The 17810-nt window shown below is 37.6% G+C and overlaps 3 protein-coding genes across 4 annotated transcripts; all 3 read left to right on the top strand.

Moving 5' to 3' along the window:
* Positions 1–5605: 5605 nt before the first annotated feature.
* LOC125777798 (uncharacterized) lies at positions 5606–6389 on the top strand. Its single transcript, XM_049453480.1, has 3 exons — positions 5606–5779; positions 5849–5950; positions 6030–6389. The coding sequence occupies exons 1-3, from the start codon at positions 5759–5761 to the stop codon at positions 6306–6308; spliced, it is 402 nt and encodes a 133-aa protein (XP_049309437.1). The 5' UTR covers positions 5606–5758; the 3' UTR covers positions 6309–6389.
* Positions 6390–11762: 5373 nt separating this feature from the next.
* LOC105229103 (uncharacterized) lies at positions 11763–12327 on the top strand. The gene is made up of 2 exons (XM_011209186.4): positions 11763–11905; positions 11969–12327. Exons 1-2 carry the CDS (start codon positions 11891–11893, stop codon positions 12248–12250), a joined length of 297 nt encoding a protein of 98 aa, XP_011207488.2. The 5' UTR covers positions 11763–11890; the 3' UTR covers positions 12251–12327.
* Positions 12328–16531: 4204 nt separating this feature from the next.
* LOC105229102 (uncharacterized) lies at positions 16532–17215 on the top strand. 2 transcript variants are annotated; one of them, XM_049453482.1, is made up of 3 exons: positions 16532–16689; positions 16752–16857; positions 16888–17215. In XM_049453482.1, the coding sequence occupies exons 1-3, from the start codon at positions 16675–16677 to the stop codon at positions 17115–17117; spliced, it is 351 nt and encodes a 116-aa protein (XP_049309439.1). In that variant the 5' UTR covers positions 16532–16674; the 3' UTR covers positions 17118–17215. The 2 variants fall into 2 exon arrangements, with proteins under 2 accessions (XP_049309439.1, XP_011207487.2); XM_011209185.4 differs by having other exon boundaries at positions 16752–17215.
* Positions 17216–17810: the final 595 nt, after the last annotated feature.

The following is a 17810-nucleotide window of genomic DNA, read 5'->3' as shown; positions in this document are numbered from 1 at the left end:
ATATCATACCATAACGGACCAATGGTCTAAGCTGCCCAAGTGCGAACACGGTTAGGATCGACGTATAATCTAATCTAACTTAAAAAAATGTTACTAACACCTCTAAAAATATGTTAAAACAAAAGTATTTTGCCATTTAGAGAATACTCAGCGGAAGTTTTAATTGGGCGCTAATGAAAATACTGCGATTTATTTGTTTGTAATGTTTCTTGTTTTACGCCCTTAAAGACAGAAATTCTTATACATATGTATTTCGTTGTTGACAATAAACATATATTTAGCTTTTAAATGACTTTTAATTTCGTATATCTTTTTCATATGCAATAAAAATCGAACATATACACTCGTTATAGATGCTGGTCAACTTTTTTCAATCCACATATCAAAAGCGAGTTGTTTCCACAAGTTTTCCAGTTTTCGCTAAATAAATAAGTTCTTGTATTTTTAGTTGCAGCATCGCTCGTATATGCGGTTCCCTAACATTGGCCAATTGTAAACCAATACTTTCACCAAACACTTGACACTCGCGCATATCAGAAGGTGCTAAGCCAATCGGTGCGGCTTGCAATTGATTTGGATGAACAATGGTAATGGGTGTTTGGTTAACAAGTGGTGGGACGGCAGATTGTGGCGGTTGTGGTGTTTGCGGTTGTAGAGGTGGTGCATGTATTATATTTGAAATGGGCATTGTTGCGGCAGAAGTAGACGATATGATGGGGTCATTTTGTATGGCATTTATTGAAACTTGGCTATGAGGTTCTATATCCGTCCTTGTAGCTTCTACATTTATAGCAATTGATGGAACACCAATGGACGAACAGACACGCTTGCGTTGCGGGCGAAAAGATGTATCCGGCTTAACATTAGCGTGAGGAGGATGCTAAAATAAAATAGGTTATTTCGTACAAAACCACAACTAAAAAGAAGTAATTATTTTACCATTTCATCATTTGGTTTGGCAAGCGCAACAGCTTCTGGTTTTGAATTTTGACGTTGTATAGCTGTTTTTGACTCGTTAGTTGATATTGTATCCAGTTGTCTTGTTGGAGATGGGCTAACCGCTTCAGATTTCATCATCGACCTTCTGCTCCTTTTTCTACTATTGGCAGCCGCACTATTAGTCTAAAAACAAGAATATTTTAATAAGCTGCGATTTATTTTTTTAACTTACTTACATTTGTTATTTCTTTAGCATCATCTATTCCATTTTCCAAAGAATTTCTTTTAACATTAATTGCTGAATCGCCAAGTATCAATTTGGAATCTGTCTCATTGGCTTCCGACCATATCTCGTCTTCGTTAGTTACTTCACATACAGATTCACAAAATAATGATGGCACAACACGTTCCTGCCCTTCTTGGTATGCATCCAAGTCATCAGAAGCAGTTAATGCCTCCTTGAAAATATCGTAATACTCCCACGCTATTAAAGACTGCATACCACTATCTTCTTTCAATCTATTCTTCTTATAAGTTTGCAGCATATTTCGATATTTCAAATCACAGACTTCCGCAGTTAATGAAAAGTCGCACAAACCTTGCCGTCTCATTTCAGTGGCAATCTCAGACCACAGTTCTTTTTTCTGTCTAATACGTTGTTGGAACTCTAGTTGCCTTTCAAAACGCAATTGCAGCATAACTCGTGTGCATTCTGGTGTCCACCGGGTTTGCGCTTGAGGCGATTGTATCTCCCAATTTTCACCGGTTTCGTTGCAGTCTGCGGCCTCAGAGTCACCATTTTCTTCGAATTGTTGTTCAGTTTTGTTACGCTTTGATTTCATTTTATATCGCTTAAGGTATTTAAGTGATCTAGTTGTTTTTTTTTTTTTAATTTATGTGTTTTAAATCACTTGCGGAAATTCTGCAGTCACCATTAATACCAAAATTCTTGATTTGCTTCAATCAACTTTCGTTTGCTTTTTCCTTTTTTATCAACTGTTGCCAAACAACAGCCAACCTATGCAAAAACAACAAAAGTAAGCACACCAAAATGCACCACCACTAAGCGGTATTGCTCTCAACTGTGTTGCCACCATTTTGGTGAATCTGTCAGCAATGAAACGCAAATCGAGCATCGTTTTTCAAAACACCGCACAATCGATTTAGCATATTGCTTTGGTGTAAGGGCAGCGGTTGTATTGGTCGACGATTTGACAAACTCAGCATTGCAACAACAAATATGAATAGGTCCGGAGACGAATACCAAATGACAACAAACCAGAAAAAATATGTACATATGTATATATACGTGTGTCATATAAGTAACCCAGTATGAAAAATTGCAGTGTGTGTTGGAAAACATTAATTAAGTTTAGGTTATATAGATTCGTGCTGGGTGGCGGGTTTTCTGTGCCCCAAATGCGACAATTGTGCTTGTTAACGTAACCATCGAGGTGGAAATGAGCCTCGTCCGAAAAGATGATTTTTCGGTAAAATTGACCATCCTCGGTCAAACGATCTTCTGCCCAATCTGTCAATATTTCCCAGTTTTCTTCTAGTGAATAGCGACTCATTTCGTAAATTTTCGACTTTTTACTGAATATCTGTCACTTTCCGAAAGGTATTTGACGTTTCCAATGTCGAAATATAGATAATTTAAATTTAAAACGTTAGATGGACCACCCTATATATGTATATAGTGGCATGACGAGTTGAGTTGACTTAGTCATGCCCCTTTGCATGTACGCGAACTATGTAGTTCCTCGGTTTTTGAGATACCGATTTAAAATTTTGTACAAGTTTTTTTCTCCTCAAGAAGCTGCTCATTTTTCAGAATATCCTATATCGGACCACTAAGCATACCATATCGCTGCACAAACTGAACAATCCGTTACATTTGCTTACTTGTAAATTTTTCATTTGATATGATATAAGACAACGATGCATTTTCCGAAGAAATTTTCCAGATCGGATCACTGTAGCATATAACTGTCATTTCAAATTGACAGAAAAAATCAGCTTTTTCAGATATTATCAAAAGGGGGTCTCTCATCCGAAGCTGAGATCATCTTTAATTGGGGTGGTTTTATGTGGCTAGCTGACTGGAGTAATGCTCGAAAATTCTACGAAAGACTGCACGAACGGCGGCGAAGAACTGGTAAGAATACATCAGCTTCTTTGTAGAATATGGTTGGAATTTAAGTGTGCTCTACCCAATTCACAAATAGAGAGATTCCACAATTTGCGCCAACTATCAATATCGCATATAACGTTCTATCGAGCGTATTGTGTGAAAGATTAAAGCCCACCATCAACAAAGTGATTAGACCTCATCAGTGTGGCCCTAGATCTGGAAAATCAACAACTGACCCGATATTCACCATGCGCCCAACCTTAAAAAAGACCCGTGAAACCCTTTCGTCGCCTTTATGCCGCTATGTCTGAATTTGGTAGCTCCGCAAAACTAACACGACTGTGTAAACTGATGTGGAGCTATACCAAAAGCTCCGTCCGGTTTGGGAATGACCTTTCCAAGCCGTTCGATACTAAATGACTCCCTTTAGTGTGACTTCTTTAATCTACTCTTGAAGAAAATTATTCGAGCTGCAGAACTAAACAGAGAAGGTACCATTTTCTATACGAGTGTACAGCTGCTGGCGTACGCCGATGATACTGCTTTCTCCAGACTGGTCATAACTTTAAAGTCATAGATAATTTAGTCTATTTTGGAACCTGCCAACAGATGCTACTTCAAATTGAGTAGGCAGTTGAGAAGTAAAGTCCTCTCTCGGCGAAAAAATATCAAACTCTACAAGTCACTCATATCAGTCCTGCTATATGGTGCAGAGCCATGGATGATGACAACATCTGATAAGTCGGCGTTACGAGTTTTCGAGTTCAGCGAATCAAGGACAGCGGCTACACTGGCTTGGTCATGTTGTCCGAATGTTGTAAACTCGGCTTTAACCGCATAAGCGGTTCTACGACAATAAAGAATACAAATAATGACTATATTTTTGTTTGAACAGTGTGTGACAGCGGGTAGGTCTGGGAGTTTTAGAAAAAGGAAAAATCGCAATATCGGTTGGTAATTCTGTATATCTTTAGAAAATTGTTTTTGTTGATCTTGAAGAGAACTTCAGACACAATTCCCAACACCCAAAACAACTGTTTCCTTAGTTAATATGAATGTATGATGATCTCTTTGAATCGATAGTGCTGTCAAAAGGGTATTTTTATAACCTTCGACAATGAGGCCACTACAGGAAAACATAAATTTTGAGACAATTTGGTTCTATATATCGAGCTTCTTAGTGACGCCAAGCTCCTTCAAATGGTTTGTAACGGTTTGATGACTACTATGCCGGTCTCTTTCGACCAATTCAGCGATTTTATCGCAATTTTCGACGACAGGCCTTCCGGAGCGTGGCGCATCTTCGACCACCTCTACACCAGAGCGAAAACGTTGAAACCATGATGTGCGGTGGAAATGGAAATTGTATCGGGTCCATTAACTGCACAAAAAATATTGGCGGCTTGAGATGCATTTTTGCCTTTATCGTAGTAGTACTGCAAAATATGCCGTAATTTCTCTTTATTTTGCTCCATGTTTGCGACGCTATAACTCACGAACGACTTAAAAGAAGCGACAATCAATCAACCACGTGTTTGCGCGTGAAATGAGCTTTCCAAAAAAGTATAGCATGACCCGATGCGACGAATAAAACTAGAACTACGCGCTTTCGGCGCCAACTAGCGAAAATACCGCGAGACCTTTTTGACAACCCAATATTTTTCGGATTTCTTTGGACAAGCGCTATTATTTCGGCGATCTAACTCTGTTTTAATCGGTAAGCGGAAGTAATAATTCTCCAAATAATTTGAGGCAGTCAACTTAAGTATTGCCAACTCAAGTCCTTGGCCGAATAAATATTTCGTATTCGTTCAAGTTACGTTTTTTGACTGGAGAACGGATCTCTTAAGAAGTCATTTGTAGTGGAAGGATCAAGAATATTAGAAATAGCATTTCCTCGTCTTTTGTACTAGTGCTGGATTGGTGTTCCAATATTGTGGAAGTATCTGTTATACGAACAATGTTAGCATTATAAGGATCCATAATTTAACATTGACATGACATTTATGTTTACATATACATACATATGTCGGTTTATTACAACAAAATATATTAATCGATAAATGTCTGTAATGTACATACATATGTAGTATATAGAGCACTGCAACCTTGTCCTATACTCTGTGAGCAAGAGCAGTTACTGACGTTAAAGCAATAATATCTTTTGCAATCCATAGATACATATGTATGAAGTCTGAAGATCATCGCTGCAAGAACTATTAAAAGTCTTGAATAGTTGTCAGATTCTTTTTGCCACAAGTAGAAAATGCCTACTTCTTACAAAAATCCCCGGAACGACACAAGTGCACATATGTACATACATTTGCATATGTACGCCTAGACACATTTAACACATTTAGAATATGAATACATATTTACATACAGTTTTTATGTACCTATGTATATGCTCTTCCATATATGCACTCGAATGAGATATAAAATATCATAAAATCTAAAAGCCAGCTTTTCATGCGATTTCGATAGCTGGTCCTCTTGCATTTCGATTTCACTATAAAAGATGCGTCAACTGGTGCACCCAGATCAGTTCCGATTGCAATTTAGGAGTAAACAAATCACTTCTTAACGAATTCTGAACGCTGCCGCTCCAGAAAGTTCAACGTTTGAAAGGCGTTAATTAATTTATGAATTTGGTGGTAATTAATAGTGTAAACACTTAGTCGAAATATGGGGATTAACAGCGGAAAGGTAAACGAACACTTAAATGTATCAACAATAACAAGATGTCTAATAAAATTTTATATTTTTCGCATACAGTGTCTTTTAATTGTTGGCATCCTCTTGCTTGTTGGCCAATATAAAAGCGTTAGTGGGTATCCTCAAGCTGCCAAGGCTACCGCGCTGGCAAGCGCAGATGCGGTACGTTCTGTTTAATACATTTATATAGTACATGCCGAGCTCATAATTTTTTGCTAAAAATATAACTTTTTTAAATTAGCAATCCAGTGGCGACAACGCCGGTGCTCTTGCCGTGGCGTCTGCAGAGGCAGATGCCGATTTGAAGGGTTCGGAAACCTTTGGTTTTGGCTACTATCCGGGTGTGATTGGTGGTGGTGGTCTATATGGTCATGGTTTGGGTTATGGCGGCTATGGTTACGGCGGGCGCTGGGGTTATGGCGGCTATCACGGTTATGGCGGGTATGGTGGGTATGGTGGCTACGGAGGCGGATATGGCGGTGGTTTCTATCGACGTCCCATTTATCCAGTGTGGGGTTGATAATATTATTATATAAATATCTGCTCATCATCAGTATTGAAGGCATCGCTTAACGGTTATGGTACTTACGCATATGTATATGTATATTACAAATATATTTTCTCTATATTAAAAGTTTAAATAATGAGTGTTTTAAAATGAATTACTACTTGGGCGCAGTTGAGGTAAATATAAACGATTTGGTGCAATTTTGACCAACAACATTTCCTTTTAAGTGCATTGAGATAAATCTCTTAAAAACCAACACGTTCTCTATAAAATCAACTAAAAGATCGAAAATAATTACACAATTACTCTAAAGGTAAAAATTGTTCCGGTGAGTTCTAAATAAACTGCGCGGGCAAACCAAGTCGATAAAATTCTTTTCGTAGATTGTAAAATCATTTTTTTTTTTATCATTGATCCCCATCTGTTAATTAGTGTGTGTTTGGCAGTTGTTTGTTTACGACTTGAAAGGCTTTTTTTGGCAATACAAGGCGGATCTAGAGTAGGATTTTGGGGGAGGAACTATATAATTTTGTACTTGTAACTCAAAGTCCTTTCCTAGCTTATGATGGAAATAATGTATAACTTTTAACTTTTAGGGGGAGAACTCTCCGCAGTTCACCCTAGCACTACCTCGTGGATCCGCCTCTGGGCGATACAAATTCTAAAAATGGACTGTTTTAGCCTCTAAATGAACCGACCCCTTATAATTTGAACCATAAGGCTCCGTGATTATAGAAAACTTGGAAGTATTGATAATATAGGAAAATCTATAAAATATAATTATATATGCATATAAGACTATTTTAGCACTCGGTTTTGCAAAAGGAAGTGGCGATCGTTAATATTGGAAAAGTCCATAAGGTTAGGTTTGGTTAGATGGCTGATCAAAGATCGAACGTGGACTGCTATATGTAGTCCTTAGTGAAGCCGTAGAATAGATGAACTCCTGTGCTCGAACTTATAAATTAGCAAAATGCTTAGTATCCTTTACAAATTTGCACAGTTCCGTGGGTTCCGTGAGATCTTTGAAGATGTGAACAGTCAAGAAGAAAGTGTTGAGTTGTTTCCACCTTCTTCCATACAGCTTCTGAATATGTCGTCTGGTAAGATTCCCAACCCTACAGTATGGACGCCAATAGGTCAATGTCCTGTTAAAAACCCCACATCCAGAAGCCAGCCTTATTTAAGGCAAAAAGATCACCAGATCTCTTGCGACCATGTTTGGGTCAAAAGGCTTTTGCGACAGCGCACGTTCCTATGGTAGCCAAGCGCTGGCCTAGATATCTGTTAGTAGAACACAGGAGGATAAATGCCATAAAATTTTACTAAAAAATCGTAGCAAGATAGTAGATTTTGCCAATATCATTTATAGATCGATTCAACTCATATAGAGCAGGTCTCCAACATGTGTACAGGTTCTTATATGATGAATGAATGAAAAAGACACGGCGATCGCAAAATATTTGCCACACAATGAAGCACATATAGAGGTCATGGCTCCTAGCTAGATTTGGTTCCTGTGCCTTTTTCCCATACCTAAACTCAAAAAACGAGAGAGCCACGAGTCGATTAAGAGCATAAGAGTGAATTTTTTATAGTATTCTAATTTTGAAATATTTACATACGAGTATGTGCTACCTTCAGCTATATCTTGCAAATTTGAAAAGATACTACTAGCTCTTGTAAATACTGAGGAATGAGTTATTTTTTATGAAATTGGTTTGAATACTCTTCAGTTGTAGTCGTGTTTTGATTCTGTACTTGAAAAGTTGCGTAAAATACCAAATAATAATATAAATAAATAATCAGAAGAAACTAACGCCTTTTCCAAAAAAAAAATAAAAGAATAGTGATGTTTTGGAGCGTAAAATGGAAACTGAGAGAACAGAGAACTTATTGCGGCGGATAAGTTTAAACGAACGCTTTAAAAGTGCACTTTCTAGTGAAGAGTTCCATTTTGAAAGATTATTCCGCCAAAGAAAAGTGAAAGCACGATTAGTTCCAAAATCACTCAATTAAAAAAAAAAACAGCGTCGTGTTAACGTCTGTGAAACAATGCTTTCCGACTACCAGGATGTCATGAAATATATTATTACTAGCGGAGAGTTTTGGATCTATGCTTACGAGACGGAAACAAATGATCAAACGGCCGAATATCGAGGCAAAGGTTAAAGCCAAAAACCCGTTTTCAGTCGATCGAAGAGATAAAACCAAATGGGCTGAAGGAACTGAAGGCCATCCGAAAAAGTGATTATGAAAAGTGTTTTTGGCATACAAGTGTATTATGTATATCTGGTGGGGAATACTCTGAAGGCGACAAAATAAATATTGATGAATAATTACATATTTTGTGTTTTATTTACAATTTCCGGGTACTTTTTAGTCACAAAATTTTCGGTTTGTAGGTGTGGCAATAATTCGATTGCGCACAAACACATCTTTAAGATGCTGTGTTACACGTGCTTAACATTTATACATTTTTGTTCAAATTATCGCATGTTGGACAGACGGGCGGCCGACAGACTTCCGGCAATCAATTCTCTTGGCTATTGTTATCACTTTAATATTTACAACTAGATACGTAGGTTGACTTTTATATTTCATACTTCGAGAATAAAAACTAATTTGAATCATCGAAATTCCCAGTTTCTTTTTTAAAATATTGAAAATCGTTTTAACCAATTGTCGAAGCGCTTTTAACAATCTGACCAAAACATGCCTTTTGAACGCATCAACCGCCTCTTCAGGTGTCGAAAAACATTGACTTTTACTTACAGGAATAAAAAGAAGTCATTCGGTACCAAGCCAGGACTATACGGAGGATGACTTATATCAAATCGATGTTTTGAGGGCTCAAAAATGCAGTTGTTTCAGTCGATATGTGAGAGCATCGTCGTGGTGAAGAGTGCTACATCTTCGGCGGTTAGTTTAACTGATTTCTTGAAAGACAACTCGCAAATAAATGGTTGTATAACATTCAGAATTTACTGCCCGGCAGCGTTCTAGTGGTATAGTTCTGACATATCCATATTTTCGAAAAAAAAACAGGCAACCATTTGATTGGAAAAGTTTCGAACGCGAACAACTTTTGTGGAATTCGACTCATCTTGAAGCACCTATGCACTAATCTTTACCTTTGGGCACATACACGTAAATCCACGATTCAAATCCACGCATCATCTCTCACGATTTCACAGACGTGCTTCGAAGAACAGCTATTTACATTTTTACCATTTATCCTGACCAATCGACACCAGGTTTTTTAAGGTTTTTTAAGAGCAACATCAAAAATCTTAAAATTTACGATAAAGTTCTGAATTTCCAGATTGCAACATTAGGATAGCCAAATCCAGAAATGTAAAAGGCAACCTACGTATTAGCGTACTCAAACGTGTCACGAGCAAAGCTCTAAGCGACATTTGATCGAAAAATGCCTATCTTGTCGCATTTGCAGTTTCTGTTTAATTAATGTTAGATTAGGATTCATTTTTCGGAGAATCAATTATCTTTTCTTAATCGTATATGATATATTTGTATGTATGTATGCACATATGTATGTATATTTAAGGGGTGTATAAATGAAGGTCAAACAAACACCAAAACGGAGACTTATTCATTATCACTGTCCGGCATTTACGCTTCAATTTCGGCTTCAAAACCGGCAGGAACAACAATTACACCAAACACAGCTCGCGTTATCATTATAAATAAAATGTACTTTTTTTTTGATTGTTTTTTAAGTTTTTTTCTTCTCAAAAACAACGCGTTTATTATTGTTTTCATTGTTTTTTTAAGATGCACATATTATAATTCAATCAAATAGACGAAAATATAACAGTTTTATACCCAGTGAGTGAATTTGGTGGGTGAATATTTTATGTCGTCCAATGTTGATCGGATCATGCTGCCGACAAAATTCGTACGGGATAAGTGTCGTCCGTACGTCCAGCTGTCTGTCTGTATGTGCGCTAAAGCAGGTCGATTTTTTTCTATAAAATCGCGTATGCGAGAAATATTCTACGACTCATTCTGAACAACCTTGCCTCGGAGCCTAAGTGTATCAAAACAGTTTCGAGCCATCGATTTTTAAGACAAATTTTAAAAGATCGGATTAATCGGTTCTATGGGATATACAGGGATTGTCCGGAAAATAATAGGACTGAAACGATAAAAAAAAAATTATTGAACTAATCGTTACAATTCTTTGAAAACATTCAAAATAGACTACTTCTGCGTCGATGCAGCGCTGCCAGCGAGATTTCCAGGCATTGAAGGCGTCACGTCAGCAGAGGTGCATGCTGCTTGTATCCCCTCTGTCGTCTCAAAATGCTTGCTTTCCATCGGCCTTTTCAGGCAAGGAAAAAAAAAGTCCGGGGAAGCCACATCTGGGCTGTAGGGCGGCAGCGGAAGCGTTAGGATGCTGGTTAGGTAGCTGTTCACAAGAAAGGCTGTGAACCAAGGCGTTGTCGCGGTGTTACTTCCAATCGGCCGTGATGTCTTGTCGGACCCGATTGTTCCTTGGTTTGAGTCTCTTGAGGACTTCCACGTAAAACTTGGCGTTGACGGTTTGTCCAGGATGAACAAATTCATGGTCGATGATGTCTTTGATGTCAAAAAAGACACTTTGTATTTGCTAATTCATCAGCGATCTCTTCCCGGCCCTCCAAAAAGGCCTGGTGCCATCGAAACACATTACTTCTTGCTAAAGCAACATCTGGTTAAGCCTGCTTAATCATATCAAACGTCTCTGTCGCAGATTTAACGAGTTTCACACAGAATTTAGTCGCGTATCTCTGCTCTAACGAACGCTGCATTTTCGGCTTGTACCAGAACTGACGAAACCGGTTTTAGACCTATAGTCTCTTAGGCAAAGTTGTTCAGAATTATATGTAGAATATTTTCCGCATACGTCATATTTCCATCTTTTTGGCTCCCTGTAAATCAACATGCTGTAATGTATGCGCACCGGTGCCTCAGTTTTTGAGATATTGATCTTGAAATTTTGAACATGACTTTTTCTCCCAAATACTTGTTTGGATTTTTTTTACTTGTCCAGATATATTCACGTAGTTTGACATTGATTATTGTCCAAGGTAAGGACACAACTTACGAAAATGTCTCAGATCGGACCACTGTCGCATATAGTATAGCTGCCATACAAACTGATCGATCAAAATCGATTTCTTGTATAGAAAACTGTTTCATTTGAGGAGAATATTATAAATTCGATTGCAACCGAAGTTAACATTTTTTCTTGCTTTGTTTGTGCAAATCTCAAAAACTCTTGAATTCGCTAAAAAATTTTAATAATTGCAATGATTAACTGCGCATTGGGTTTAAGAAGTGCAATTATTTATTATTTTATATAGTATATAAAAAATTGTTCCCGTTTGAATGTAAAATTTCGTTATTTGTTATGGTCTTATTATTTTGGCATTTTGCTGACAACCCACCAAACGTGTTTTCTATTGCTTTTGTTCATCCCAACAACTCCTCCGCACAGGTATAAAAGCACCAAAAGCTCTTGAAATGCATTCAGTTTCATTGCAAGATTTAATAATTACTCAAGTGACAATTTGAAGTATATTTGAAGAATGGCTAAAATAATGGTAACAAACCCTTGTCATTTTAAAGATGTATAAATTATTTACCGTTATACTTGTTCTTTTCAGATAATCCTCGCTGTTTGCGTTGCCTTGGCAATGGCGCATCCAGGTGGTTATGGTGGTAGTGGAGGTGGTCGCGGTGAAGGTGGTGGACACGGTGGTGGTTACGGTGGTGGTGGCTTTGGTGGACATGGCGGTGGTGGTGGCGGTTACGGTGGCAGAGAAGGCGGTGGTGGTTACGGTGGTGGTGGAATCGGTGGTGGTTATGGTGGCGGTATAGGCGGACATGGTGGTGGTGGCAGTGGTGGTGGATACGGTCGTGGTGGATATGGTGGCGGTGGCTACTAAAACTTTTCTAAGGCTATAAATCAAATGTCGTATTAAAAGTATTCATAAAGAAAAAATAAAAACGGTTAAAAAAAGAATGTGTAGCTAATTTTTTTATCATAAAATAGATAAAAATTAAAGTGTTAATTATACATGATGGCTGCCCAAAACATAGCCCTTTCAGAGTTGTTCAGTAAGGATTAAGTTTTGGTGTAATTAAAAGCGTGAAATGCTCTCAGAAATTGTGAGAGAATAAGGGGCGTGAAATATTCCTCTGTCTATACAAAATGAAGCTTTGGAATCTAAGATTGGTTTATAAAGGGTTATCCATTTCGAGGTTCCCTACTTTCTCAAAGAAAAAAGGCAGAAACTTCAAATTTAATAGGGATTGTTTATTATCATTCGAAAGAACATTATTTGGCATTTATTTTTTGAAAATTATCTCAACCAAATTTTGGCCGCGACTACGTCTCAGCTGCTCCATCCGATGAGCCCAACTTTCGATAACTCGTTCGAATATTTCGACTTATTTGAAAACGGGACCACATCCGTTCAACGCGAATTGTTCTCTCAGTTTTTTGAGATATCGATCTGAAATTTTTGCAGCCGTCCTTTTCACACCATGAAACTGCTCATTTGAAAGAACGCCCGATATCAAACAACTATAGTATATAGCTGCTATACAAACTAATCGATCAAAGTACTTTTAAGGTATCTTTTGTATATGTGAAGGGTATTAACGCTTCGGTGCAACTGAACTTAACGTTTTACTTGTTTGAAATAATAATATTTTGTGAGCATGGCAATGGTTCGATCCCATATTATGTATTATGAAGCATCCACACACGCCCACAAAACATGCACATATACATATGTACATATATATACATTTTAAGTTCTTACTAAGTTCACTGACGTCACATAATTTTTGGATTTAAAATGTTAAGTTCAGCTACGTGAGCCGGCGCAATTTTAAATTCATAATTGATAACAATTAAAGCTGAGCTTGCCAGCTTCATATTCATCCAGACAAATGGGCCAAGCAAGACATGTGTATGTGTGTATGAAAATTTCTCATATGTTTGTGTTCTGTTTACCTTGGTAAAAATATATAATAGTACATACACATACATATGTATGTATTCATACACGTGTTCGAAATAATAAGAACAATTAAAGTGAACGTTGAAATCCAGGAATAAAATGTTTACAAAATGTTTTTTTGTACTCTTGCAACATGTTGCTACAGAGTATAATAGTTTCGTTCACCTAGCAGTTGGAAGTATCACCTAAAACTAAGCGAAATAGATATAGGGTTATATGTATAAATAATCAGAATGACGAGACGAGTTGAAATCCGGGTCACTCTCTGTCGGTTCGTCCGTCCGCGCAAGCTGTAACTTGAGTAGAAATGGAGATATCTAGATTACACTGCGTATACGCATTCCTTGGCAAAAGAAAATGACGAGTTCGTAGATGGGCATATTCGGACCACTGTTCCGCCTACTCAGCGCTTATAGTTGACTTTTACCGAAAACATCGGTCAATAGTCATGCTTTATAATTGAAATTTGGAGATAATTTTCCTGATAATATTATGTCTGTGTATAAAAATGGGTTGAATAGGGTCAATACTACCCTTAGACCCCCTATATCTAATACAAGTATAAAGATTTTCGAGCTTCCGGGTGACTTTGTACTACAAATATCGGCTAATATGTCATTTATTTTAATCAAGTTTGCTTAGATTGAACAAAATCGGGTGAAAATTTGCCCTAGAGCCCATATAACTAACACGCCTTATGTAACTGAAGGTATTTCCCTGGCTTTCATCCTTGCAAGTTGCAAGAGTATGAAATATTCGGTTATATATATCCGTAATTAGCCCTACCTTACTTGTTGCTCTTATTTTTTCGAACTCATGTGTGTGTATGTTGGAAGCTATGTAAATATGTATGTGCGTCTAAAAACTTATTCATATAAAATCATATATGACCACCCAACATGAAGTCGTTATTCGAAATTCCTATTCGGTATTCGGCTTTTACAAATTGTATATTATATATTGAATATTTACTAGAAGCAGCTGAGCTGCCTGCAGCTTGCAGATATAGTGAAGTAATATTTAGGGTTTATCTTAGATAAGACGGTTTCATGGCATTCAGAAGATAGTAAATAAGGCATCGATTGTCTCGACTGCTGGAGAGAAGCCATTGATAATAATGAAGTCTCTCACCGAAAGTAATCCTTTGGCTCTACGCCACCATAGTCAAGTGCATTATGTTCTATGTTCTCTTTGTGTGGTGAAGGGCGCCAGAAAAGGTTACACTTGCTGAGCAGCTCGAAAGCTTGCAACGAAGGCCGCTCATTAGCATATGTGATGCAATAAGGTCCACACCAAGCGTGGCACTTAATGCCATTCTGCATGTCGCACGCACAAATTGGAAAGATATGGCTGCTAAAGTTCCTAACAGACTCAGAATCTGAGTTTCTATATGAAATTGTATCTGAATACTCAAAAATCCTCGCCCACTTTGACTTCTAGATTGTGAAGTCGTCAAACCAAACTGGCAGTGTGCCACCTTCCTGCGAGAGAGATGTCGGTGGCTAGAAGCCGCTGCAGGAGAGGGGTCCATTCTTAACGAACGGATCAAAGCTTGGAGGAAAGGTGGGTGGAGGTATGTCAGAAATTATCTCACAACTGGCATTAAGATATCAGTATATCTACGGCTCAGTACAGCCTCCTACTAAGAAGTAACCATCCACACTGTTAGCAGAGCGGTGACACAAGTTATGAATTCATTAACCGTGTCTAATACCTAACCTCGCTATCAATAAAATCGAGTCATTTTATGATAAGACTGGGTTCGAGGCCACCGCAGAATCGCAGATAACTTTAAGACTGACTAGCTGGCCGTAAAATCGTAACGTGCTAAGCTCTCTTCATGCGTTCTTCTACTTGATAGTTAAGCTTCGCGGGAGCTTGGCCAGTACCGGGCTAAGCTTGCGGTGTCGCAAGATCTTTAGACCCTACACTATCCTAGGCTGGGCTTTCCGCCTTCTGTTAGGATGGGCTTTTCCTAGTTGTAGATGTTTTAATGAGTCATTGCCATATCGAGGACCACACAGTAGGGTTGAGAATCTTATCGAATGTCAGTTGTAGAATCTGTTTGAAAGAAAAATATGTAAAAACAGCTCAGCACTCTCTTTTTGACTGTTCCACTATTGATCAAAGCTTTAACACATGTAAGATCCCACTGAGCTGGTGGAAATAGAAATAATACGTCTATGTAGATTCGTATTTACCCCAAAGCGCCTGTCGACTTATAAGATCTGATTACATACAAGTAGAACCTTTTATAATTTCACAAACGATTGAACTTTACGTAACCTAACCTAACCTGAAAATAGGTTTATTGAAGAAGAGCAACAAATGTGATTTAAATGCACACAAACTTAGTGGTATCTGACAGTAACCTGGTCAGAATGTAATGTAAAGTAATCTAGTCTCATTTTATTGAAATTTATCTGTGGAGATGATTTTTCTCAAAGAAGTGGTTAGCTCATTTTGGACCCAATCTAAATGATTACTTGCCGTATCGTTCTTGAACGTGAAATTTGATATTTTGGCCTTATTCCATAAATATTTTTAATTTTAAGTAGCGGCTAAGTTCTGCTTAGGAGCAAAAGAATGGGTCGATTCCGTACATCTTTACAGATGCAAGGATTCATCAATTTTTACTCGAGTTATTCGCTGCTCGCACAGACGGATGGTCAACAAACAAACAGACTTCCGGAGATCAACTATCCTCGTCTTTCTGATATAGATCCTTATGTACTAGACTACTAGATCTCTATGTGGATAATAGTTTTTAAAGGAGTTAGACAATTGAATTATGTCTGTCTCGAATCTTTAAGCCATTAATCATTGCACATTTCTCTTTGTTGTTCTACCAGACTTAGTTTGATTAAGTAAAGTAAGCTTTAATTCTTTTTAAGATTTTATTTGTCTTGATTAAAATATGAAAACAAACATAAATACATATATGTATGTATGTACAATATATACGCAAACATCTTTTTAGGTTTTGAAAACCAAAGGTCAAACCAACACCCAAAACTGAAGCTTAATCATTATCATTGTCGGGTGTTTTCGCTTCACTCATTCATTTGGATTCGAAATTGGCAGGAACAACAATCACAGCAAAGACAGTTTTGTGTTATCATTGTAAACAAATACTAATTTTTTTCTGATTATATTTTGGGTTTTTTTCTCAAAAACAATGTCGATTACTGATAATCCCATCAAGTGTGTTTTCTAGATTTGAGTTCATCCTATCAGCTTCTGCCTGCCAATATAAAAGCACCAACATTTTTCAAAATTTATTCAGTTTCATTCAAAGATTTAAGAATTACACAAGTGACAATTTGAAGTATATTTGAAGAATGGCTAAAATATTGGTAACAAACCCGTGTCATTTTAATATGTATAAATTATTTACCGTTATACTTGAACTTTTCAGATAATCCTCGCTGTTTGCGTCGCCTTGACAATGGCGTATCCAGGTCATGGTGGCGGTCGTGGTGGTCACGGTCAAGGTGGTTATGGTGAAGGTGGTTACGGTCAAGGTGGTTATGGCCAAGGTGGTTACGGTCAAGGTGGTTTTAATGGCGGCCAAGGTGGTCTAGGTGGTCAAGGTGGTTACGGTCAAGGTGGTTTTAGTGGCGGCCAAGGTGGTCTAGGAGGCGGACGTGGTGGCTTAGGAGGTGGTCCCGGTGGTGCTGGGTTTGGTGGAGGACAAGGCAACTATGGTGGAAACGGCGGTTACGGTGGGCAGGGCGGCTTTGGTGGACAAGGCGGATATGGTGCTGGTGGCCAAGGTTATTAAAACTTTCGATTATATATAAAAAAAAAATTTTAACACCACAATTAATTGACGCGTTAAAAGTATTAAAAAGGAAAAAAATAAAAACTGAAAACAAGGAATTTGGAGCTAATTTTTCTTGATAATAGACCGAAAGATTTCTGGTTAATTGTATGCAACAAAAACAGTTTTTCCAGAACTATTAAGTAGATGATCTCAGAAATTGTGAGATTATAATTCGGTAGCTATGACTTGAGAGGATAAATTATAATAAAACAATATAATTTTTATAATTTTCGGCATAGTGCCATTTCTTTGGCGCCGCGATTTGACGGTACCGTTGGAAAGAGGAAGTCCTCCTGATTAAAAAAAAATATAGAGTTATAGGGTCCGTAAACGCTTAGTTTACGAGATATTCGACCTTAAAGTTCAAAAAAATAATTTTCTTCTGGCTTTAAACGTGTTACCTCTAACCAAAATTCATAGTACCAGGTTAGTAACTATATAAACGTATAACCGATTGGAATATCTAAAAATCCAAATATACCAGCAATGCTTTGACGTGATTTTAACGCATAATATGTTCAGATTATGTAATAAATAGTTAGATCATAAAGAATGTGCTAACTGCAGGCATAGGGGCATTAAATTGTTCCCAAAGTACTCAATCAAAAAAATAATTATATTTTATTGAAGTTGTGAAATGTAATAACAAAT

This window comes from Bactrocera dorsalis, chromosome 3 (assembly GCF_023373825.1).
Source record: "Bactrocera dorsalis isolate Fly_Bdor chromosome 3, ASM2337382v1, whole genome shotgun sequence".
Classification (NCBI taxonomy): domain Eukaryota; kingdom Metazoa; phylum Arthropoda; class Insecta; order Diptera; family Tephritidae; genus Bactrocera; species Bactrocera dorsalis.
This window is presented reverse-complemented; position numbering and strand designations above follow the sequence as displayed.

Coding starts and splice junctions, on each gene's coding strand:
- LOC125777798 (XM_049453480.1), top strand. CDS start 5,759: ATGGGGATTAACAGCGGAAAG. Junction 5,780..5,848: donor TGGGGATTAACAGCGGAAAG/GTAAACGAACAC, acceptor TTTCGCATACAG/TGTCTTTTAATTGTTGGCAT. Junction 5,951..6,029: donor CGCTGGCAAGCGCAGATGCG/GTACGTTCTGTT, acceptor TTTTTAAATTAG/CAATCCAGTGGCGACAACGC.